This window comes from Mirounga leonina, unplaced genomic scaffold, assembly GCF_011800145.1.
Source record: "Mirounga leonina isolate KUSES-001 unplaced genomic scaffold, KU_Mleo_1.0 Mir_174, whole genome shotgun sequence".
NCBI lineage: Eukaryota > Metazoa > Chordata > Mammalia > Carnivora > Phocidae > Mirounga > Mirounga leonina.
Genome location: NW_023270451.1, coordinates 54,733,955 through 54,761,103, shown reverse-complemented (window position 1 = coordinate 54,761,103; position 27,149 = coordinate 54,733,955). Strand labels below are relative to the sequence as shown.

At 35.1% G+C, this 27,149-nt stretch overlaps 1 protein-coding gene across 1 annotated transcript in view; it reads left to right on the top strand.

Moving 5' to 3' along the window:
• BMT2 (base methyltransferase of 25S rRNA 2 homolog) overlaps positions 1-27,149 on the top strand; it is a 95,225-nt gene that overhangs the window by 8,749 nt on the left and 59,327 nt on the right. Inside the window, exons 2-3 of the mRNA XM_035020955.1 lie at positions 9,354-9,495; positions 22,931-23,101. Of these exons, the coding sequence (XP_034876846.1) occupies positions 9,354-9,495; positions 22,931-23,101 (313 nt within the window). The remainder of the gene's footprint in view (positions 1-9,353; positions 9,496-22,930; positions 23,102-27,149) is intronic.

Genomic DNA, 27,149 nt, shown 5'->3' with positions numbered 1-27,149 from the left:
AGAAATGACTAGTCATGGCATGTTGGGTATAAGATGCAGGTTTTCAGGTGTTCTTGTGTTTGAATCTGAGGAGCTGCTTCTACACCACACACCTTGGATGTTTTTTCCCCTTTAGGTGTGTCCACTATCTCAGGTGCTCAGGAATTCTGAGAAGCCTGGTTTAACTGTATTGGTGAGACACTCTGGTCCTGAACACTTTAATGCCATAGAATGGCTGTTGAACTTGTTTCCACTTGGTCATGAGTTTATCTGCTTACCTCATATTAGAGGAAATGATCTTTAAAGGTTCTTGAAATGTGAATTTGGTAATCTGGTCATCTGTAGGTAATCTGTAGGTCATCTGCCCATATTTGATAATATACCTAAGTAAAAATTAAATAAATTTTTAGTTCTGAACTTCTACAAGTTCAAGATTTGTTTGTGACCGGTTTTTGTTCTTTTTAGAGAAGATGATGACCCTTAAATTTCATGAAATACGATTTTTTAAAATTTTGTAACTTTTACTTTGCTTATGGCACTTAATATTTTTAAATGAAATTTATTGAGGTACAATTTATGTACAGTAAAGTGAACCTATTTAAAGTGTGTAATTCAATGGTTTTTTAAAAAAAATTTATTATGTTACATTAATCACCATATTACATCATTAGTTTTTGATGTAGTGTTCCATGATTCATTGTTTGTGTATAACACCCAGTGCTCCATTCAATACGTGCCCTCTTTAATACCCATCACCAGGCTAACCCATCCCCCCACCCCCTCCCCTCTAGAACCCTCAGTTTGTTTCTCAGAGTCCACAGTCTCTCATGATTTGTCTCCCCCTCCGATTCCCCCCCTTTATTTTTCCCTTCCTACTATCTTTTTTTTTTTTTTTAACATATAATGTATTATTTGTTTCAGAGGTACAGGTCTGTGATTCATCAGTCTTACACAATTCACAGCACTCACCAAAGCACATACCCTCCCCAATGTCTTTTTTTTTTTTTCAAGATTTTATTTATTTATTTGAGAGAGAGAGAGAGAGAGAATGAGAGACAGAGAGCACGAGAGGGAAGAGGGTCAGAGGGAGAAGCAGACCCCCCACTGAGCAGGGAGCCCGATGCGGGACTCGATCCCGGGACTCCAGGATCATGACCTGAGCCGAAGGCAGTCGCTCAACCAACTGAGCCACCCAGGCGCCCTCCTCCCCAATGTCTTTCACCCAGGCACCCCATCCCTCCCACCCCCCTCCACTCCAGCAACCCTCAGTTTGTTTCCTGAGATTAAGAATTCCTCATAGCAGTGAGATCATACGATACATGTCTTTCTCTGATTGACTTATTTCACTTAGCACAGTACCCTCTAGTTACATCCATGTCACTGCAAATGGCAAGATTTCGGGGGTTTTTTGATGGCTGCATAATATTCCATTGTACATATATACCACGTCTTCTTTATCCATTCATCTGTTGATGGACATCTTAGCTCTTTCCATAGTTTGGCTGTTGTGGACATTGCTGCTATAAACATTGGGGTGCACATACCCCTTCGGATCACTACATTTGTATCTATGGGGTAAATACCCAGTAGTGCAATTGCTGGATGATAGGGTAGCTCTACTTTCAACTTTTTGAGGAACCTCCATACTGTTTTCCAGAGTGGCTGCACCAGCTTGCATTCTTACCAACAGTGTAGAAGGGTTCCCCTTTCTCCACATCCCTGCCAATATCTGTCATTTCCTGACTTGTTAATTTTACCCATTCTGACTGGTGTGAGGTGGTATCTCATTGAGGTTTTGATTTGGAGTTTCCTGATGCCGAGCGATGTTGAGCACTTTTTCATGTGTCTGTTGGCCATTTGGATGTCTTCTTTGGAAAAATGTCTGTTCATGTCTTCTGCCCATTTCTTGTTTGGATTCTTTGTTCTTTGGGTGTTGAGTTTGATGAGTTCTTTATAGATTTTGGATACTAGCCCTTTATCTGATATGTCATTTGCAAATATCTTCTCCCATTCTGTCGGTTGTCTTTTGGTTTTGTTGACTGTTTCCTTTGCTGTGCAAAAGCTTTTTATCTCGATGAAATCCCAATAGTTCATTTTTACCCTTGCTTCCCTTGCCTTTGGCGATGTTTCTAGGAAGAAGTTGCTGCAGCTGAGGTCGAAGAGGTTACTGCCTGTGTTCTCCTCTAGGATGTTGATGGACTCCTGTCTCACATTGAGGTCTTTCAACCATTTTGAGTCTATTTTGTGTGTGGTGTAAGGTGTGATGGTCCAGTTTCATTCTTCTGCATGTGGCTATCCAATTTACCCAACACCATTTGTTGAAGAGACTGTCTTTGTTCCATTGGACATTCTTTCCTGCTTTGTCGAAGATTAGTTGACCGTAGAGTTGAGGGTCCATTTCTGGGCTCTCTATTCTGTTCCATTGATCCATGTGTCTGTTTTTTTGCCAGTACCATACTGTCTTGATGATGACAGCTTTGTAATAGAGCTTGAAGTCCGGAATTGTGATGCCACCAGCTTTGCTTTTCTTTTTCAACATTCCTCTGGCTATTCAGGGTCTTTTCTGGTTCCATACAAATTTTAGGACTATTTGTTCCATTTCTTTGAAAAAAAGTTGATGGTATTTTGATAGGGATTGGTTTTGACAGATGTATACACCTATGAAGCATTACTACACTAAAAATACAGAACATTTCTTTTGTTTCCCAAATTTCCTCATGTTCCTTTGTAGTCACGCCTCTCTCACTCTGTACTCCATGTCCACCGATCCCTTCTCACTATAAATTTGTCTTCTTTTTTAGAGTTTCGTGAATATGGAATCATGTGATTTCTTTTGTATTGTATACCATGTAAGAACCACAACAGTGCAGTGTTGATCTTTGATACCATGACTCAACAAGGGTAAACCACTAAGAATAATGACATGCTATTCTTATCTAAAATTAGCCTCAGATTTACACTTAACAAAATTTCTTATCTTCTGTGCTTTATATTTTTAAAGTGGAACTTGTATAAATTTAGGAGTGAAAATTAGGAGTTATTGAGAAAATAATATTATTTCTAACATACTTATAAACATCAGATGGTCCTGGCATGTAAAAATGCATGTACTTTAGCACCATATATCTTTTTTTCCCCCATAAAAATAGCTCATCTATTTAAATAGTGTTTTTGCCAATAATTTCTCCTTAAGCTTATAGCTTTTCCTACAAGATATATGTACTGTTGGGTTTTTTTCTATTTCAGTAGAAAATGCCATTTGAATTGTTTTTTCACATTTTTATTTAGATGTATGTACTGTTATCAAAGAACTTAATGGATACAACTGCATTTCCAGCTGCAAGTTTTTCTTTAGACAGTAACATAAAGTAAAAATATATATAAATCAGCATAAAACAGTGAAGTTTCCAGAAAATTGATTTTGAATCTACTCTTTTTCTAAGCCTCTTGTAACTCATATTTTGAGAACACTATTTTGAAGTATTCAAATTTTGCTTTTTCATCACTATTGTCCATTGACAGTTGTCAACTATAGTTTGAATTTTACTCTAGCACCGAATTTATTTTATAATTTTGGTGTTTTGTGTATTTTTTCAATATGGCAAAAATGTAAAACATTTTTCCCCCATTAATGGGGCACCATCACTAACACCTATAGCTTATACAAGTTATAAATCAAAATAGTCTTTGCCTTTCAATTTATACTTTCTAATGGGAAAATTACCATCTTATGGTTTTAATAGACAATATACATAAACAAGTGACAAAGTACCGTAAGGATTGCAGATACATACAGGAACGAATTTTAAGATGATCAGATAAGAAGCAGATAAACCTTTTTGAATATGTAAATTCAGTTATTGTTTGAAGGAAAGAAATTTGCTTATAACAAATGGCAGGAGAGAGGTTAATTCACAAAGGAAGAATAGTATCAACTTTTAAATAGAGGATTCCATTGGTTCACTTGAGTTTGGACCTGTTCTTGAGGTTATTTAGAAGAGCAAAAATGAGTAACTCCTTAACTCCATTGTACTTGGTTCTTAAAAGACAGTTGCACTCAAAATAATATCTTAAACTAATCACAAAATTATTAAAAATGGAACTTTTTTTTCTTATATCCTCATGACTTATTTATTTTATAACTGGAAGTTTGTATCTTTTGACCCCGTTCACCCATTTCTCCCACACCCCACCCCATATTTCTAGTGACCACCAATCTGCTCTCTGTATCAACGAGCTTGTTTTTTTGTTTTTGTTTTAGATTCCATGGAACTTTGTCTTTTGAATTAATGAATTAATGTGCTATTAATTTTTTCCTAGTTAGTTGGTACTGCCTTTTCATAGGAAGTAGTAGTTCATATTTTTTTCTTTTAGTTGTCACACAAAATGTTTGTGGAGGTGAATTTAATCAATAATTATGATACTGTCTTGAGGGGCGCCTGGGTGGCTCAGTCGGTTAAGCCTCTGCCTTAGGCTCAGGTCATGATCCCAGAGTCCTGGGATCGAGGCCTGCATCGGCCTCCTTGTACTCTCTCTCTCAAATAAATAAATAAAATCTTTACAAAAAAAAAAAAGGTATTTTCTTGATATTAGGACCAATCTTCAAAATAACTTGGTTCATTGATTTCTGTTACTGAACTTAGTTTGACAACTTGAATTGGCATTAGTTGTGTTTTAAATTATTAGTTTTTTTTTAAATTACTGTTTTAAAATTTTAAATATAAGAAGAATATAATAAATAGAAGTCATGTTAACTTAGTTCTAGAATCTTATTAGGCAAATTGATGACTTTATCTTTTAGACTAAGCAGAGGTTTACCTTGATCTTTAAAACTATGTATTTGAACAAATGATAACTGATTTCTTCTCTATGTTTATTATTTTAGTTTGACCATAAAATGTTCACTAATTATTAATTTCAAGTTCAGCTGGAAGGCATATATTTTTAATTGTGCTTTCTAAAAATAATTTTTGAATTCTCTGTATTCGGACAAAATGAAATGTATGTATTTATTGGAGATTTACCTTTCCCTCCCTTCTTCCTCTTTCTTTCTCTTTCTCTCTCTTTTTTAAAGATCCATTCATACTTTTAGAGGATGTCCGTGAGAAGTGGGCAAGAAAATAGATATTAATCGCAGTGATTTTGAGTCATCACAAATGCCAGTATCATTGTAAAATCATATGACTGATTACTAATTCATTGAGAACTCTGAGCTTGAATACTTAAGCATTTCTGGTTCTGTTGACTAGATCTTTGATGCAGACCTCAGGAAGTTCTTAGTTCCTGATTTGCTGTTTGGTAATGAAAAAGTATTATTCTTTTAAATAATTAAATCTTTTAGATGTTGGTTGACCTAATTACTAAATGATAACTAAAAATTCTTAGAATCAAGTTGTTTTTTTTTTTTTTTTTTTTTAAGATTTTATTTATTTATTTGACAGAGAGAGACACAGCGAAAGAGGGAGCACAAGCAGGGGGAGTGGGAGAGGGAGAAGCAGGCTTCCCGCGGAGCAGGGAGCCCGACGCGGGGCTCGATCCCAGGGCTCTGGGATCATGACCTGAGCCAAAGGCAGACGCTTAACGACTGAGCCACCCAGGCGCCCCTTAGAATCAAGTTTTAACATATTTTTTGTGTATGCATTTTGACCAAGTTAGCAGAGGGGTTTTCATTATGTATACTGGGCACTTGTCAGCCTTAACTGGTTTTGGCTTTTAGAACCCAAATCATAAATTATTTTGAAAATACTTTGCTTGAAGGATAAATACCATTATTTTGAATACTGTAAAAACAAAGAATGGACTATTATGGAAAAAAACTGAATTTGCCCATTCTATTTTTGTTTAATAACTTTATTTAAAAAATAGTAAGCTTTCGGGTGCCTGGGTGGCTCAGTCGTTAAGCGTCTGCCTTCGGCTCAGGTCATGATCCCAGGGTCCTGGGATCGAGTCCCACATCGGGCTCTCTGCTCTGCAGGAAGCCTGCTTCTCCCTCTCCCACTCCCCCTGCTTGTGTTCCTGCTCTCGCTGTCTCTCTCTCTCTCTCTGTCAAATAAATAAATAAATAAATAAAATAAAATAAAATAAATAAAAAATAGTAAGCTTTCAAGGGTATTCTAGAACGTGGAATTTTTTTATATCTGGAGACTGTGTTTTTTGTTCATCTTTGTAACCACCATTTAACATAGTGTATTCTTAGCAGACAGGGTTTGATACATTCTTGTGGTATATGATTTAAAAGTTCTGGGTCCAGGAAGCCTTATAGAGAACATAGGGAACATAATCAGGTTCATACCTTATAGCATCCACCACATTTTATGACATATCTTCTTCCCTTTCTTTGATGCCAGTGTTAGCTCATTAACTTTGTTATTCTGGGTAGCATTTGACATAGAGTATTTTTCCCCCCAACAAATCCATTGAAAGAATGAAAGATATATACAGTTACATTGTTTAGTCTCTATTATAAGTGTACTACACTTTACTAATCACACGTCAGTTTCAGTATCAGCATACCTGGGGAGAGTTGCGAGACTTAAATGTTAGCAAAGACATTAAGTTGGAAGTTTTCTGCAAACAGTTTGAGTTAAATAGGCTTTACTGACGAAATTTGAATCCTTCCTCAAAACTTCAGTGGAGCAGATAGTAAGCTTTAAAACTCTACAAGAAATTGATAGTATGTACACAAAATTTTGTTGAATGTGAAAAACTACAGGTCTTCTTAAAAGCTGAAGGGCAGTAGGTTTCTGTATATATACAGTTATCTTTGTATATATACAATTGCCTTTGCAACTCTAGTTAATTCTAGAGTGAATTGAATTTCACAGTATACAGTGATAGAGTTGTAGTAGATGTATTTGGTGCCCCACATAACTTACCCTTGGTCTTCAGCTGTGATGGACAAACACTGTGAGCTCAGAGGCACCCAGCCCTAACAAAGTCACACTTTAAATGAGTGCTGCTTTCTTTTCTGCTTTCCACTGTTCTTCAGCACTGCTGGAGCCCGCTAAGGATGTCCCTTACTCAGTGTCTTAAGTGCAAACTAGAAGTACAGGTTCTCAACAACTCTCAGTTAATTGGGGATTGTAGCTGATGCATAAAATGTTCCAGCCTCCTGTTTTTTAGGTGCACAATTCCAGAGGCATTTATACGCTTCTCTCGCTTCTCTCGCCCACAGCAGCAAACTCAATAATGCACCTTTGTATTAGCATTTTTTCCTGCCTTGGCTCATTCTCCCCACTCCCTCACTCCTGTTTCCTAGGATTCGCTCCCAAACAAACTACTTATACCCAGGTCTTTGTCTTATGTTGTATCTTCTGTAGAATCTAAGCTAAAATGCCTTACAGAAAGGAAATCTTTTTAAATATGTTAAACATAGCTTTTCCCATACAGCTTTTGTTTGAATGATTCTTATTACCAACAGATGTAGTAATTTTATGTATTTATTTTACATATTATATAGGACAGTGAAACTTAGAAGTTCAAACAAAAGGCCTTTTAGAATTGAAGATATCTATCTTAATAAAAGATAAAGCACCTTTAAAATGATACTATACCTTGGGCGCCTGGGTGGCTCAGTCGGTTAAGCGACTGCCTTCGGCTCAGGTCATGATCCCAGGGTCCTGGGATCGAGTCCCACATCAGGCTCCCTGCTCTGCGGGAAGCCTGCTTCTCCCTCTCCCACTCCCCCTGCTTGTGTTCCCTCTCTCGCTGTGTCTCTCTCTGTCAAATAAATAAATAAAATCTTTAAAAAATAAAAAATAAAAAAAATAATAAAATGATACTATATCTTAATGAACCCTTTGATACCAGGTCTGATGAATAGTCAGGAAGAGTGTTAGGAACACATAGGTTTATTAATGTATCATTAATCAAAATATTTTTTTCAAAGACTTTACTTCCTGTAGTTCTATTTAGAGATTTGGTAAATAACTATATCTGAAAGATGTTGCTAAAACTGAGGAGTTTTTCTTTGAGAATTTCGGAAATACATTTGCCTGGTTGTTTTAGTGGATGGTTTTTGCAGTCCACTCTATAACAAATTGAGAGCTGTCACTACACAAATATTACTGGTTAATGAAAATATTGTTGTATAAATACATAACCCCCCAAAAGAGAACCCTTCATCCCTTTTGGGTTTACAGTCAGTATTCAGGCCAAGATTGAGACTGTGATATATACTGTGTGTGAGGGCACGTATGTATCTTTATTGCTGTTTCTTAATTTAGTCAGACTAAAGGGCTAGTATTCTGATTTTCAACACAGTCCTTGTTGGACTCTCTGCCTACAATAATAAGGTTTTTCAAATTTTGAATAAGTAAGTCTTGATAATTTGAACTGTTATAATTCTTTTTCTGTGTTAAAAAAAAAAACAAAACCAAATACACCTCTTAAATGCTAGAATCTAATAGTCTCACCTGGGGAGAGAATTTCTGTTTTATTTTATGTTTTTAAGTTTATTCTATCACCAAACAATTGCCTACATTTGAACATAAGGCAAGAAAACCTAATCTTATGATTTAGGACATTGAGTGAGGCTACCATGATAATTTTTGTTTATCCTTTTGTTTATTCTTTTACCTTTACAATTATGTTAATGTCATTTATTTGGCCATAGCATTCTCATTCCATTCTTTATCAGAACACACCCCGCTCTTTCAGATTTCATATTAAAAGTGGTGACTGATTTAATGTTTTTAAAAATGTCGTGGCCAGATAATATAGTCAGCTTATAATTTTTATTCAGAACATTTTATAAAGACTTAAAAGTTTGGAGAGGCTTCCGAGGTAATTTCTCTAGCAGTATTTTTGCCCTAGGATTATAATTTTTTGAAGTACAGTATGCCGAGAGCATGTCCAATGAGTAAATAAAAATATTTAGCTTGCTTGCTAATTTATGTTACCATCTCACCTATCAACCCCTTTTTAATATAGGAGATTGTATGTAGAGATCCAAGAAAATAATAGGCAAGAAGCAGGCTTAAGTAACTTTACTCTGTGCTGCAAGGTCATATTGCCCAAGGGTAGCAGGATAATTAATGCTTGAATGCCCAGCCATAATTGTTCTCTATCTGTGTGTTTTTGGTTTATAAACTGATAACTCACACTTATGTCTACTTATGTTTATTAGTTCCATTCAGTTTCACAAATCGATCTGTTTAAAATGGTGAAATTTATTTGATTATCAAATCATCATAGTTAAAATGATGCATCATTTGCATAAAGGAGCTTTTAAAATTAAAAAAATTTAAGCTTCATGAAATTTGATTTCATGATTTTGCTTTTCTCAATTTTAAGTAATTTTAGGTTATGCAGAAATAAACTTTTAAAAGCCATTTTTAAGTGAAGTTAACTTAATTCATTTTTTTCCCTTTTAGTGGGAGATTTTGATAAGATCTGGCGAGAACATTGTGAGGATGAGGAAACACTTTGTGAATATGCTGTTGCAATGAAAAATTTGGCAGATAACCATTGGGCAAAAACTTGTGAGGGCGAAGGTCGTATTGAATGGTGTTGTAGGTGAGTGTTTTTATGAACTAACATTTTTGGTTTCTAATGTATTGTTTAAACTCTTAAATCCAAATAATGCTTTGTATAATTCACTGTACCAAAATAGGACTGTTTTAAAACAGATTATGTCTTTTAAATAACTTTTCCCCCTTGCTTCACTTTCCACTAGGTTTATATCATTCATCTCTTTTTAATCAAATGTTTTTCTTGGACATAACTAAATTTTGTTTCAACTTTTTAAAAGTATAGCTTTAAAAATAAATAAAGTATAGCTTTAAATGCATTTAATATATTTAAACACCAATACATTTAAAATATGAGTTTTAACTCTTCATTAAAAAGTTATAGAAATTTCATTTCATAGTTATCCATATTTGGATTCAAGTAAAAGTGAATATGTTTCTACAATGTAAAATTTGAAAACATCTTAAAAGTGTTAAAATCCTGAATTTTGGATGTATAACTCAGAGTACTGCAGCACTTAAATTTATTTTGGAGAATGTTTATTTTATCATAGTATAAATTCATAGTACAAATTCTAACATTTAAGATACCAGAAAATGAAATACTGCTGGTCAGTTCTCTCAAGGTGGTAAAATGAAAAGAATGGATATGTATATTGACTGAATTTAAAAATGAATTCCCAGGGGTGGCTGGGTGGCTCAGTCCCTTAAGCAATGGACTTTTGATTTGGGCTCAGGTCATGACCTCAGGGTTGTGAGAGAGAGTCCTGGGGCTCTGCACTGGGCATGGAGTCTGCTTAGGATTCTCTCTCTCCTTCTGCCTTTGCCCCTCCTCTCTCTCTCTCATTCTCTCTCTCTCTCTAAAAAAGTAAATAAAAAATTAATAAAAATGAATTCCCAGAAAACAAGGTATTATCTTTCTGTGTGGATAATAAAGTTATAACTTCTGATTTATATTTCATTGTAGTTACTTTATCCACAATTTCTGTTTTAATATCATTTAAAAGTTATGTAATAATGCATATTTCACTCATTCAACAAATAATCCAGAGAAAAAAATATATTTAATTTAGTTATTTTATTCATTTAATAAATAATTTTTAATGATTGTCTACTGTGTACTAATCACATCATAGGCACTGGGAATACAATAATCAACCAAAATCCTTGCTCTCTTTGAGCTTACATGCTAGTGGGGGTTAGAGGCAAGAAACAATATATAAGTTAAATGTATACTAGGTCAGATATAGTAAGTGCCATGAGAAAAATGAAGCAAAGAAAAATAAAACGATTTTAAGTAGGGTAGACAGGATAGGCCTCACTGAAGTAATATGTATAAAAAAATGCGAAAAAAAAAAAGTGAGAGAAAAGGCCTAAGAAGTCCGAAGGCCTTTAGGTACAGATTATGCTGGGATGTTTCTGAAACAGTAAGGAGACCAACGTGGCTAGAGCAAAATATGAGGGGAAGAGGAGTGGTAGAGAATAAGATAATGAACAGCTAGATTTTGTAGGGTCTTGAAACCATTGTAAAGACATTGGCTTTTATTCTGTGTGAATGAGTCATTGGGTGTTTTAAGAAAATTAACAGGATTTTATTAACCTTTTATAATGTGTCAGGGATTCTTAAGAATTAATGGCTGTGTTAAGATAGACTATAGGAAGGGAGGGTGTAAGTAAGGAAATCAGTTAGGAAGCTAATGTAATAATCGAGGTATAAAGTTAAAGGGAAACAATTTTTTTAGAGAGTGAGAAAGTGAATGGACAGAACATTAGTATAATAAGATTAATGCTCAAATGAGTATAATGACTCAGGGGGAAGGGAAATGATGGTGTGTATATTGTGGTGATTTATAATGATATATAAATATGAGTTGGATGAGGGGGAGTGAAAAGGTGGTATCACCCACCAATGGATTGTGGACCCCAAGAATTGTGGAGTTGGAGAACTAAAGAAAGGAGTCAGAATAGTAGGAAATAGGATGCTTGGAATTAAAATGTTTGGTGTTTTTTTTGTTTGGTTCTAGAGAGAAAATGGTTTTTAAATCTGACTTACACAAAAAATACATTTCGTCCCTCAACCTAAGAAATGCAAAATGAGATACACTACTGAACTAAATATTTCCCTTATAACACAGAGTAATAAATGTAATCCAGTCAGGAAATCAGCACCATCACTATTGAAGACCACCATTCTTGGCTTTTAGCAGCACTGCTTTTAAAATTAGTATTCAAATTCACCAACCAAGCTCTCAGACTTTATTTCTTAAATGGACTTTGATAGGTGGTGTTCTCATAGGAGCTTTTGCTTGTACCTTCTTTGAATAATGAATCTGCCTCACACTTCACTCTCTTTTTTCCTTAGATTTGTAGTTTTTATCAATAGTTATTGTATCTACACGTGTTCTGAAAGAGGTCATTTTTAGGTCAAACCGCTGAAAAGGAACATTCATAAGAATTTAGGTCAGACTGCTGAAAAAGAACAGTGGCAAAATATCGTAAACTAATCTTACTATGGGAAGTAATCCACGAGGAGTTTTATAATGTCTTTAAACTTAAAACTAGCTTGAGGGAAAAGGCTTCAAAACAATATTGAATTTTGAAACTTGATTTATCTGTAATTTTAACTTGTGTTATATATAATTCCTTTCTCTGTTGATAATTCTAAGAAAGCAGTGGTAATTTGAAAGCTAAAGTGGGCTTTAAAAAGGGTTTGACAAGTATCTTTCCAGTTAATTATACTTAAAACATTATAGGAATTTGGTATATGAGATAAGCCTTACTGACATTACCATTCTAAGATTTTGTTTAGCTTGAAGAATTCTACATATGATTTCCTTCAAAAAAATAATAAAATTTGATTTATAGTGTGAAATACTAAAAACTAGAAACAAAACACAATACAAAGGTATTTGCTTTTTCTAACTCATTGTACATACAGAGAAACACATTGTTTCCTGAACCATTTGCAAGTAAATTGCAGATAACATGACTTTCATCCCCACACATCTCCTAAGAATAAGGACATTCTTCTGCATAACCACAATATCATCATCACATTAAGATAATTAACAGTAATTTTCTCATTTCGTAAAATTTTTAGTTCAAAAATTCAGATTTTTTTTTTTTATTGTCCCCAAAATGTCCATATAATTTCTTTTCCTAAATCCCATCAGGGCTCATGCATGGCATTTGGTGGTTACCTTTCTTTAGGTTCTTGTTTTTGTTTTCCATAATATTGAGTTTTTAGAGAAATATCAGTTTATTTGTATAATATCCCACATTCTCTGTTTTGTGGTTCTTGGTTTCAAGATGGTTGATAGTACTGTTCAAAATATCTGTATGTCCTTAGGGATTTTTTTTTTTTTTTTTTTTTTTTGGCTTTTTGCTCTATCAGTTACCAAGAGAGATATTTTCAAGATACCATTTTTCTCAATTTTTGTATAATAATTATTTGGCTTATCTTTTAGAGATTTAACTTTTCTTTTGAAGTTCTATTCAGTTAACCTTTTTCTGAATTAAAAAGAATTATGATAATTATTTTAAAACCCTTGTCTGCTTATTCCAATATATGTTTTATCTAGATCTGCTTCTTTTGGCTGTTTTTTCTTTTGGCTATTATGGATCATTTTCCTGCTTCATTATATGTCTGGTAATTTTTAAAAAAAATATATATACTAACATTGTGTTTTGAAGAGACTGGCATAAATATTAGTTTTCCCTAGAGAGGGCATGCTTTTTTTTTTTTTCCTCTCTCTGACAGGCTGCTAGGAGACTGACACTTTGATCCATCAGGGGTTAAGCTGAGTTGAAGCTGGATTACATAGTTTCATTTCATCTCTGGCTTCAAATGCTTTCAGGGTGAGTCCTGTTTTAATGTATATTACAGGCACATTCCTCTAGGAAGACTCTGGGACCTTAGCCTACAGAAGACTGCAAAGAATTTTCTGTGCTTTTTAGTCCCACACCATGCCTCTAGTGCTGCCCCACTGCCTTTTTCATATTCGAAAATCAAGACCTATGGGGGGTGGGGAGGATGCAGGAATAGAACAGGGAGAACAATCTCTGCATTTGGGTTTCTTAAAGATTCCAGTCAGTCACACCATTCTAAGCAACCATTAAAAGCTCAGCTGGTTTCCCTTTAATCAAACAAAATCCCTCTACTATGGAAGACGATCCTTTGCTGCCCATGTACCTTTTCAACAAAGTGCCTGTGATCTCTTCTCATCTAGGCCTTTCTTTATAGTTCCTTTAGATCTTTTTTATCTTCAGCTCTCTTGATTTCTTCTTAGTGCATTGTTTTTTAGATTGTATAGTTCTTTTTCCCCCTAGTAACAGCATAACCAGGGGCTTGTTGTGTTTGTATCCTAATCCAAAATTAGCTTTGTGTACTATATTTTGGATTTATTTGATTGTTTTCTCAGGGAGCCATTTAACTATTTTTCAATCTCCTTTATTTCTTATAATCTGAAATTTGGATCTAAACTATTGATTCAGGTTATATTATTTTTACCAAGATATCTGTTAGGTAAAACTGCACACTTCTTGTTGTATTACATTAGTAAGTTCTTATCGTCAGGTTATTCTACTAGGAGAGATACTAAATTTTGCCATTTGGTTTAGGTTGATCCTTCCATTGTAACCTTATATTTTCCCTTTGCAATTAGCAAGTAATATGCAGAGTGACATTTTGGCTTGTGGATCAGTCCTGTCTCCTGACAGTCTTTCAGCTAACAGGTTTATTTCTGTTTATTAAATAAACTGTTTCATTTGGGGTTGCAAAATGATTTTTTGAATTCTAACGTTCTATGCATTGTTTGGCTTTCTGTAAATAAAAGCTTTTCTTTATGAAAAGGGAATGACTACATGTTCTCTAGAAAGGCTAGGTAAAAATAAACATACACGGATACCTAATTCTTCCTATTTAATTAGCAGTTTTCTCAATAAGAAATTGGTGTAATAGTTAAAATTGTGATGAGTAAGTTTTTTGGTTTGGGGATTTTTTTATATTTTTGGAATATCACTGTAGCCTCTTACATTGTTATTTATTCAGTCTTTCCATCAGTCTTTTTTTTTTTTTTTTTTGAGGGGGGAAAATGTTCAAATTATTCCATATGTAGCTGGTGGAAGCCCCTTCAAAGCTGGCTTCTGTGTTCTAACATCACCTGTGAGCACTTTCTTACTATCTAGTACAAAATGAGCCTTTACTTCTGCTGTCCAAGACTTAGAATCAAACTATTTCTTCACAGGGCCCTACTTTCTTTTAGTGGAAAGTGGCATTTAGAAATTAAATTAAGATCTGGGTACTAGATTTGCTGCTGAAGGACTTAGTTCTGAATAATATTAATACATTTGCTTTGTCCTACAGTTTACATAAAGTAGTTTGAAAATTACAGTGCCAGTTTTACTTTTAACAATAAACTGGATGAAGTTTAAAATTTCTTTGCAGTTCTTTTGTCTTTAGAACATATCCCACTAAACATCAGGATCCTGTGTTTAAAAGTTACATGAAACAGTTCTTTTGTATATGATTGTGTTCACTTTACTTTAATTTTTATGGGTTTTTCCCCCTATTTTAATTTGTGGGAATATAAAACACTTACATGGTTCAAAACTCAAAACTTTATAAAAAGTTGTATTCAGAAAAGGCTCCCATCCTTTTTCTTCATTTGTTTTATCCTGGTTTTTTGGGGGTTTTTTGTTTTTTGTTTTTTTGTTTTCAAAATTAACCAAATTCACATACACATATATCCACCAGTTCTTTGTATTCAAGTGGGACAAGTTATATACTCCACTTTATACCTTTCTATTTTATTTAATAATATCTTATGGAGATCGTTATTTGGTATTGTATTGGTCAGGGTTCTCCAGGGAATTGGCTTCCGTGTTTATGGAGGCTGACAAATCCCAAGATCTGCAGAATGAGTTGACATGCTGGAGACCCAGGAGAACCAGTGGTGTAGTTCTAGTCCTGAAGCTGGCAGCCTTGAGGCCTAGGAAGAGTGGATGTTTCAGTTTGATCTGAAGGCAGGAAAAATTCAGTGTCCCCGTGCTAAGGCAGTCAGGCAGGAGTCTTTCATACTCTGGGGAGGGTCAGCCTTTTGTTCTATGCAGACCTTAGAGTGATTGGATGAGGCCCACCCCTGTTATGAAGGATTGTCTGCTTTACTCAGTTTACTAATTTAAATGTTAATCTCATTCAGAAACATCCTCACAGAAACACTTAGAATGTTTGACCAGATGCCCAGGTACCCCTTAGCCCAGTCAAGTTGACAACATAAATTAACCAATTACAAGTATATAGATAATCTTCCTGATTTTAGTCAGTTATTTACAAGTTTTTCCTGTTACAAATAGTGCTGTAGTGGATAACCTTGTGCATATTCATTTTGAATTTTTGGCATTTTATCTTTGTAGATTCCTGGATGTGGAATTGCAGGGTAAAAGAGTAAATGTATCTGTGATTTTGTTAGATATTGTCAAATCACCTGAGGTAGCCTTAGATAAGGTTAAATCATTTTGCAGTTCTAACAGCAAAAAACAAGAATACCTATTTCTTCACAGTCTCACCTACCTTTTAAAGGTTTGCCAGTTTGATAGGTAGGAATTGGTATCTGTGTGGTTTTGTTTTCTCTTGTGAGTAAGGTTAGTCTGTTTTCATATATTTAAAAATTATTTGCCCTTTTTTTGTGAATTATGTGTTTATGTTTTGGATACTTTTTTCCCATTGCTTTTTGGTTCCTTTCTCTTGATTTTTTTCATAGTTTTTTATATGATTTACAGATACATGCCCTTTTTCTTTGACTGTCTATATCTTTTGCCATACAGGTTTTTGTTTTGCTATGTAGAAGAATTGTTTTTACATAATGAGATATGTACCTCTTTCATTGCTTCCAGAATTCAGTTGTCTTAGAAAAGCTGTCCTGATTCCCAGACTATAAGAATTCCTAATAGCAGTTTACTCATTTACTCAGTAGTTTTCTTCTAGTACTTGGATAATACCATTTTTTACATTTAGATCTCTGACCTGTTTGGAATTCATTCTGGTATTCCTTGGGAAGTATAGATCTAACTTTTTCCCCCAAGTAATTATCCATTTCCCAAACATTATTTATGAAAAAGTCCCCCGTTCCTGCAGTGATTTGGCATGACATAATGACATAATGCCAAACATAACTTTGTTACGTTTCATTGTCTCTATCATTTAATCCATGTTATTCTATAACATCTTCCCCCTACCCCCACCACCTGCTCTTCTTTCTCAGGGTTTTCTTGGTTCTTCCTCTTCTCTCCTTTTTTCTTTTTTTTAATGTATTTTAGAACCAACTGTTCTAACTAAATTTGTAAAAGTTTGTATTTTTATTGGGTTTACATTAAATTTTTTAATAACTGGAGAAAACTGACATCTTTGTAATGTTGAGTCATCATGTCCATGAAAAAGGTATATACCTTTCCATTTGTTCCAGTCTGTTTTTGAGTTGTTCAATAGTATTTTAAGGTTTTCTGAATACTTTTATTGCATTGTGATTGGATGATTTCATCTGTGTTGTTTTTTCTGTGGCTCTTACTGTGGTTTTCTTCATGACATAATACATGTATATGGTAACTTTTATGAATATTCCATGCATGCTTGAAAAGAAGCTTTCTATTAGAGAGCAAAGTTTGTTACGTAGATAAGATAAACTTTATTCTGCTCTTTCAGGCTTCTGTAATCTTGCCTAATACTCATTCACTTGATTGAATCGTGTTTTAAGGTTCCCTATTGTTAGTTGTGTCTATTTCTCCATGCATCTCATGGAGTTTCTGCTTTGTGAAGATGGCTGCTATGATAAATGGCACATAAATATTCATAACTATTACATCTTCTTTGGAAATTGTGGTCTTCACCATTATAAACTTTCCCTTTTTTATTCATTACCAGTCTCTTCATCAACATTTCTCAATCATCTCATGGATGAAATTCATCCTCCAGTAAATGCTTTAAGAACAGCTTGCAACTATGATGTTTCCTGAGTTCTTACATACCAAAAGCTGTTTTTCTATAGTTTTGTTACAAAATGCACAGCTTAGCTAGATAAAAATCCTTGACTCACACTTTCTTTCCTTCAGCTTCTGAAAATAATGTTTCTCTACTTTAATCTTATTTTGTATCCTCTTTCCATTTTCTCCCCACCCCCTCCTCCTTTTCCCTTCACTCTCTGCTGAACTATTTGGGAGTCAGTTGCAGAAATCACAAGACTTCCATTCCTGAGTATTTAAGGTGTATCATTGCACTTAGTTGAGGCAAATTCTCTAGCTTCCCTCTCCCTCTTTCGCTCTCTCCTTTTTTTTGTTTCAAGTTTTTATTTAAATTCTAGTTAGTTAACATATAGTGTAATATTAGTTGCAGGAGTAGAATTTAGTGATTCATCACTTAAATTTAACACCCAGTGCTCCTCACAACAGGTGCCCTCCTTAATACCCATCACTCATTTTATTTATTTTATTCATTCATTCATTCATTCATTCATTTAGAGTATAGGTTTTTTAAAACATTTATTTAAAAAAAATTTTAAATATTTATTTACTTGAGAGAGAGCAAGAGTGAGAGAGTACACAGAGGGAGAGGGAGAAGCCAACTCCCCACCGAGCAGAGAGCCCGACGCGGGGCTCAATCCTAGGACCCCAAGATCATGACCTGAGCCGAAGGCAGACGCTTAACCAACTGAGCCACCCAAGCACCCCATAAAGATTTATTTATTTATTTGAGAGAGAGAATGTGTGAGCTGGGGAGGGGAGCAGAGGGAGAGAGAGAATCCTGAAGCCAGCTTCCGGGGGCACTGGACTTTATCCCAGGACCTGAGCAGAAATCAAGAGTCGACTGCTTAACGGAATGAACCACCTAGATGCCCTTTTTTTTTTTAAGATTTTATTTATTTGAGACAGCGAGCATGAGTGGGGTGAGGGGCAGAAAGAGAGAGAAAAGCAGACTCCCCACTGAGCGGGGAGCCAGCCACATTAACCGACTGAGCCCACCCAGGCACTTGAGTGTATTTGTGTGGGTCTGTTGCTGAGCTTTTTTGTTCCATAGGTCTAGTTGCCCATTCTTTCACCAATACCACACCGTTCTGATCACTATAACTTATCGTAAGTAATAGGAAGTCAGATAGTGGTCAGTCCTCCAACTTTGTTGTTCTCCTTCAATATTGTATTGGCTATTCTGGGTCTTTTGCCTCTCCATATAAACTTTAAAATTGGTTTGTTGGTATCCACAGAATAATTGGCTCTGATGTTGATTGGGAATGTATTGAATCAGTAGATCAATTTGGGAAGAACTGACATTGTGACTGTATTGTATCTTCCTATCCATATTCATGGAATATCTCTCCATTATTTATTCCTTTTTGTTCTCAGTTTTATTTCAGATTTGAAATGTTCTCTCATATCTGCAGATGCTTACTTAATTATATGTAATTAATATTGAAATGCTAGTTTTTTTCTCTTATGGCTGTTTTTGGTTCTGTGTTTCTGAGAATTTTCATTCACTGAAAAGTTTTGATTATTTTTCTCTTTCCCTCTAATAGAACCTTGTCTGGTTTCTAGGTTCATTGAGCATTTCTTTTATGTATTTGTCTATTATGTTGGAGTGTCTGTAATTGGGTAGATAGGGGTTTGGGTGGCTTACTTTGTTCTTTAATTCCAAAGAACCTTGCTTGATTGCTACAAATACAAAAGTATGGTTCCCTTCATAAATATTGTCCTCTTTTGGTCTGACATATGATTTTTTACTATGTGTAGATTATAACATCTCATTATCCTTAATTGCTTCATTTTTTTTCCTTTATCACCAAGCCTCCAGAGATAACTCCTTTTTTCAAGATGCCTCTTTTTCTACCCCAGAAGCAGTCTTTTCAAGGCTCTCCTTTTTGGTGACATACGCTTCTTGTATATGTCTGTGTATAATGTCCTTTTGACCTTCCAGTGGTTAATGCTCTGGTTCACAATGTCACAAATCTTTTCTTAAAATTTCCCCACTCAGAGTTGGACCCCTCTCTTGGATGGTATATCTTAGCTGGTGTTAATCTGTTTTTTGCCACTTTTAAGACCCTATCATATCTTACCCTCTTTTATAGAGTCCTCATCTGCTCTACTTTGGGGGACTCCAAAACCAATTCAGTTGGCCTCTGATTTTTATTTTCCAATTACATGTAAAATGAAGTGCTATTCTGGTTCCTAGTTATGCCATAGGCATGAACTGTATGTGCTTTTATTTGCTCCACTGAAAGATCTGTATATTCTGTGGAAGATGTGTAGGGAGATTGGAATTTAGATGGCTGCTATTTTATGAGAATCTGGAATTCTAGCCCTTTAAGCATTTTGCTGCCAAGTTTCTAGATAACTATGATGTTGAACCATATAAAATTGCAATTTTTGTAATTCAAGGATTCTTGAATATCAGCAATTGTATATAGTGCTACCCAAGAGAAAGATAAGCAAGCTCTTTACTCTTGTGTTTCATGCCTTAGTGAAGTGTTATATATTGTAGAGGCATTATTTTTAGTATTCATTCTAAGGTTATAAAAGCTACATTTTTTATCAGCTTTACTGAGGTTTAATTATATACAATAAAATGCACCCATTCTAGTGTACAATTCAGTGGATATAGACAATTGTTTACACTTCTGTAACCACCACCACTGTCAAGATACAGAATATTTCCATCACATTAAAAAGCTCCATTCTACACTTTTGAAATTAGCCCCACTACAGGAAATCTGTAAGTGGTTTTCTGTCATTAGATTAGATGTCTAAGGACTACATCTTTAAATCAGCCTTTGAGTCTTGCCAGATCTGAAGCTTGCTTATCACTCCAGTGTCATCTAGTTACCTACCCTCCCCCCCCACACATTGTATTTGTGTTGGCCTCAGGGCGTTTTTACTTGTGAGTCCATCCATCCGTTTTCTGCTCAGCACTTTACATTTCACATAACCTTGAATGGATGTCCATCTCTGCAGGATCCACGATGCTTTTTATTTTCTGTGCCTTTACTCATGCTATTCTCTCTGCTAGGAAAGCACTTACCTCCCAAACTAACATTCTTCCTTGCCTGATTTATTCCTAGTCATATTTTTAAAGTCAGCATATATTACTGATTGGGTTGTTTATCAATTGTATTTTATCTTTATCAGTTTTATTTTCTTTATTGTTGTATAATTGTGTCTTTCACTAGTCTGAACTCCTTGAGGACAGCAATGACTTCTTGAATTTGTTTTCACATCACAGATGTGCCAGGCACATGGGGGCTCTCTATTCTTAATACTTAATAAATATTTGATTTATGATGAATGGGTTTCACCTCCTATATACAAGAATTAAAACTAAGTCTACATAGGAAAAATTAAAGAAGTCTTTTTTTTTTTTTTTTTTTTTAAAGAAGTCTTAATAGTAGTTACTTAGAAAAACTAAAGTTGGCTCTGGTAAGTGCTGTGAATTGTGCAAGACTGTTGAATCTCAGATCTGTACCTCTGAAACAAATAATGCAATATATGTTAAGGAAAAAAAAAAAGAAGATAGCAGGAGGGGAAGAATGAAGGGTGGGAAATCGGAGGGGGAGACGAACCATGAGAGACGATGGACTCTGAAAAACAAACTGAGGGTTCTAGAGGGGAGGGGAGGGGAGTGGGAGGATGGGTTAGCCTGGTGGTGGGTATTGAGGAGGGCACATTCTACATGGAGCACTGGGTGTTATGCACAAACAATGAATCATGGAACACTACATCTAAAACTAATGATGTAATGTATGGTGATTAACATAACAATAAAAAAATTTTTTAAAAAAGAAAAAGAGGGCGCCTGGGTGGCTCAGTCGGTTAAGCGGCTGCCTTCCGCTCAGGTCATGATCCCAGGGTCCTGGGATCGAGTCCCGCATCGGGCTCCCTGCTCCGCGGGAAGCCTGCTTCTCCCTCTCACACTCCCACTCCCTCTGCTTGTGTTCCCTCTCTCGCTGTGTCTCTCTCTGTCAAATAAATAAATAAAATCTTTAAAAAAAAAAAAGAAAAAGAAAAACTAAGGTTGAACAAATACTATCCTATCAGTGTGAGGAGAGATGGGCATTGTTCCCTTAGACCATAGTTCTGCTTGCAGAAACCAGTTTTAAGTTAATGCTTCAATTCTTCTCTTGCCATGTGTTTCTGGAAATTCACCAAGCCTTGTCTATGGAGAAAAACAGTCTAGCTTTGTTCAAAATATGAGCTCTATGTACTAATAATGTGTTTTAAGGATCTAAAAAGAAAATTTGTTTAGATTCCATTCTCCTACACTTTAAGTAGCTTTGATAATTGTATCAGTTGTTTTCACATGTGTATCTCCTATTACAGTGTAAGCTCAAGGGCCAGAGCTAGGTCTCATTAGTCTTTTTTTTTTTACCTTAAGATTCCTTTCTTTAATAGCTAATAAATATTTGAGTCGATTCTGTGGTTCATGTTTGTTGTCCTATTATATACCCAGGCATGGTACCCTACTATATTCAGTCTCAAATTGTATTAGGTATGAAGAAATTGTTTATAAGGTTATGTCAATCATCAGTTTCTGATTCTGGATAGTGACCTGATGTGTTCTAAACTATATGAGCTTAAAATGATACATCTTCAAAAAAATCTTCATTTTAATAGTGTAAGAATTGGGACAAGCAGGAATGATCTCTTGATGGATAAGAATAATTTCCAGGTGTTAAAAAACCACTGTTACATTTCGAACTTTTGTTCTTTGGACGTTTACCTGTATGATACAGTACCGTTTTTACCTGAACTAGATTTTTATTCTCTTCGCTCAGATCAAATAAGAAGATTAATGATTCTTAATATGTTGACATCCTGACTTTGTTTTCATAAACCAGGGGGGATCTAAGAAACAACTATTAGGATATCTGTCTACCACCAGCTAAGCTGGCTCAGAATTAACTGTAATGGGGACTGTTCTTTTTTCATGCTGTCACTGAACAGCAGAGTTATCTAAGCTTTCCTGGAGGAACTTACGTTTTAGTTAAGAATACAATTCAGCAAAATATACAGGCACTCTGTATTCCTGAAAACATACTTTTTTTTTTTTTTTAAGAAAGAGAGCACACAAGTGGGAGGGACAGAGGGAGAGGGAGAGAGAGAGAGAATCCAAAGCAGACTCTGTGCTGAGCGTGGAGCCTGACACAGGGCCGATCTCACAACCCTAAGATCACCACCTGAGCTAAAACCAAGTCAGACACTGAACCAACAGTGCCACCCAGGTGCTCCAACATACTTTTTATTTATTAAATATAATCTATGATTATGCTTTGTTGTATGGTAGTTAAAAGTGCTACTGGGTGCCCAAACTTACCTCTCTGTGACATTTTCAAATAAGAATTTATAATTGAAAGTTTCCCATTTTGATTAATAAAGGCTAATGTTTTTCCACTTTATTTTATATGTATACCTAGTGTTTTAAAATATAATTTCATTTTGCCTTGTAGTGTATGCAGAGAATATTTCCAAAATGGTGGGAAGAGAAAAGCACTTGAAAAAGATGAAAAAAGAGCTGTACTCACCACTAAGACCACTCCAGCCTTAAATACCCACGAGTCTTCTAAACTTGAAGGTCATTTAACCAACCTCAGCTTTACAAACCCTGAATTTATAACTGAGTAAGTATACTTTTTCTAACCCAATTATTAACATCATCCTAGATAGCTGTATTAATAATGTAAAATAGTGTAATGATTTACCACAAGTAGTGGGTCATTTGCTTGCTCTCCTGATAATAGATTAGGCTGAAAAACACAGATTTATAATATTACAAGGTAGAAAACTAGCATAAAATTTTAAAGGACATCTGGAAAACTAATGGTTCTATAATAGATTGTGTTCAGGAAAAATGAGAAAGAATTGTTTCTTAAATGTTGTAATAATTACTCTTATGGGAATACAAAAAATCAAAATAACAAAGTCCATTTTAAACTGTTTGAAGTTGGTATCCACTAATTAAAAAATCACAAGGAATAATGGAAGATTATTAATGGAGCCAATTGCCATTATTTTATTGTTGATATGAAAATCTGCCTACTAGTAATATATGTATGCATAGGCACAAATTTTATTTATTTAGTAAGCACATGGATATTTTTCCAGTTTTATTGAGATACAACACTGTGTAAGTTTAAGGTATACAACATGACTTGATATATGTAAATATTGTGAAATGATTACAAGTTTGGTTAACATCCATCACCTCACAGTTATAATTTTTTTCTTGTGGTGAGAACTTTTAAGATCCATTCTTTCAGCAACTTTGAAATATACAATTGTTGTTAACTAAAGTCATCATGGTGTACCTTTCATCCCCTTAACTTATCTTCTAACTGGAAGTTTGTACTTTTCACCCAATTTCTGTATTCCAGCCCTACCACCACCTCTGACAACCACAGTCACATCTCTGTTTCTATGAGTTTAGTTTTTCTTAGATTCCATCTATAAGTATTTGTCTTAGATTGTCTTTCTCTGACTTATTTCACTTAGCATAATAGCCTCAAGGTCCATGCATGTTATAACAAATGGCAGGATTTCATTCTTTTTTATGGATGAATAGTATTTTGTTGTGTGTGTATATATATATATATATATATATATATATATATATATATATGCATGTAAGTAAATATTATAATCTAATGAAAAGTAGTATTAAAATTGTGTATATATATTAGTACCAGAATAGATTTATAGTATCAAGTAATACTTTATTAATCTCTTGAAAATGCTAAACTTGAATAATTCTAGAAACATTCTTGATAGACACTGAAAGCTAAACATGAAAATAAAATTTATTAGCCTCTTAACAATTTAAATTTGTAGATATCGAACATAGCATTACCTCTGGTTACTTTGATTTTACACCATGTTGAAAATACTATCTAATCAGTTGTAAGTAATTTCATTTAAAAATTAATTGACATACCTTTGATTAGCTCAGTAGGAAAGGATAAGGCATCTTTCTTTACCTTTATTCAAAGGTTAGTACAAAGCTTACAAAGCATAGTGACATACTGAACATCCTGTAACTCAGGTGTTATGAACATTCTTGAGTATTTTTTAAATGATGACAATATAAAAATATAGTTACACTGCTATCAAAGACAGGTACATATGGAAAATATCATGTAGTTCTTTTATATAGTCTCTATTGTTGAGATTACCTCGAATTTCTATATAGTTCTTTTTTCTAGTCTCTATTGTTGAGATTACCTTATTTGTTGAATCATTGTCATCATATTTTCCTTTAATTCTCTGAACATGTTTTCTTTTAATTCTTGGAACATTTTTATATAATAGCTAATTTGAAGTCTTTGTTAAAACATCCAACCTTTGAGTTCTCTCGGTCATTTTTTATTTACTGCTGTTTTTCTTGAGTATGGACCACACTTTCCTGTTTTTGTTTTGTTTTGTTTTGTTTAAAGATTTTATTTATTTATTTGAGACACAGAGAATGAGAGAGACAGAGAGCACATGAGAGGGGGGAGGGTCAGAGGGAGAAGCAGGCTCCCTGCCGAGCAGGGAGCCTGATGGGGGACTCGATCCTGGGACTCCAGGATCATGACCTGAGCCGAAGGCAGTCGCTTAACCGACTGAGCCACCCAGGCGCCCTCCTGTTTTTGTTTTTATGTCTCATAATTTTTTGTTAAAAGCCACCTAATATATTTTTGATAACATATTGTGGAAACTCTCATTTTGGATTTTTCCCCAAGGAGGATGGTGGTGGTGGGTTTTTAGTAATTTGCTTGGGCTTAATCTGTGGGATTTGCCTTCCTTGCAGTTTGTATGGTATTGTTATTTTTATTTTTTAGGCTTGTTTTTCTAGAGCCTGTCTGCATAGCTTAGTGGTCAGTGATAGCACAGGTTGTTCTCAAATATCTCAAGCCAGATAGACTTCCACCCTCTGCCAGTGAGTGTGTGTTGATTCGGGAGTGCTTTTAAAACTTAGGCAGTTTTCCAGTCTGCCTCACCATCTACTTTTCACCAGACCCTCTTGGAGCTCCTCTGCATGTTCACTTAGCCTCCAGGTCATTCAAGACTATGTAGAGACCTTACGTAGCCCCTATAAGGGGCTTTCTCATTTCCAGGATTTTTCTGGTTAAATTTCTTACTAATTCTCCAGTCTGCAGCTCAGCCCAACCAAAGCTGCAACCTCAGGGTAGCATAGCTGCTGACTTTCTCTTATTTATTTTCTGCTTTTACTGATATTGCTCTATGTGGGTTTTTTACCCTTTGCTCCAAATCAAGTTAGCCCCTTCTAGCAGTGAAGCTGCTGTTTTTCATAGCCATCCCTGTCCTTGAAGAACTTCCATACCAACTGAGCAAGGGGTGGGGAGTGGTAAGAGTGGCTTTAGGCAAATAGATCCTCACTGTTCTTAACTTAGGACCAGCTTGTTTTCATGAATAAACTCTTCTCAAATTGTTTGCCTTTGTTTGAGTTCCAAAATGGTGGTTTTTGCTGATTGTGCCCAGTTTCATAGTTGTTTCTTAAGAAGTGCATTTGCCAACCCTACCCTGCCAGAGTCCAGAAAAGAGAATCTCAGGCAGACTCCATGCTGAGTGCAGAGCCCAAACCGGGGCTTGATCTCAAGACCCTGAGATCATCACCTGAGCAGAAACCAAGAGTTTGCTGCTTAACTGACTGTGCTACCCAGCCGCCCCTCCGGTTTAGTTTTATTTTATTATTTTTTGAAGATTTTATTTATTTGACAGAGAGAGACACAGTGAGAGAGGGAACACAAGCAGGGGGAGTGGGAGAGGGAGAAGCAGGCTTCCCGTGGAGCAGGGAGCCCGATGCGGGGCTTGATCCCAGGACCCTGGGATCATGACCTGAACCGAAGGCAGCCGCTCAATGACTGAGCCACCCAGGTGCCCCTCCAGTTTAGTTTTAAAGGAGAAAAATTAGTTTGGTTTTAAGTATTTAAAAGAAAATATCCAAATATGATTGTTATAGGTCAGGATTTACTTAGAATTGAAATTAAACATTGAAATGCATTATCCAACATGGCTAGGTTTAGATTTTCTTCATTCTAAAAACCCTAGACTCCTTCATATACCACCTTAACAAGGACTCACATAGCAAAAATACCTCATTTTTGGACTTATATTTCATGAAAAGCAAATTTAACACCAAATGTTTGTTATTGCTAGAGTCACTTTTTAAGTCATCTATATCTCAGAATTGAGATGTGATACTTTTTGAATCTGGATATAATGTGATTGCTGGAAATTTTAGCCCAGGTCCCAGTTACTACCCATTCCTCCTAACATTAAGATACCTGTGTCCCAACCCTCTTTTATCTTGTACATATATACTTGTAATTGATACAAAATTACTTATTTTGCTGCCTTTTAAAAGTACTTGTATTTTTTGCAAACATTCAAATGACCATATTCTGGGCCATAAGATACCTTAACAAATTTTAAAAGGTAGATCAAAGTATTTTCTCAGACCATAGTAGAATAAAAGTAGAACTCAGTAGCAGAAAGAGAGCTGGAAAATCCCAAAACATTGATAAGCAACACACTTCTAATTAACACACAGGTCAAAGAAGTCATCTTAAGAAATTTCAAAATATTTTGCACTAAATGAAAATGTATCTTACCAAATTTATGGGATGTAATGAAAACAGTACTTGGAGGGAAATTTATAGTATTCAGTGC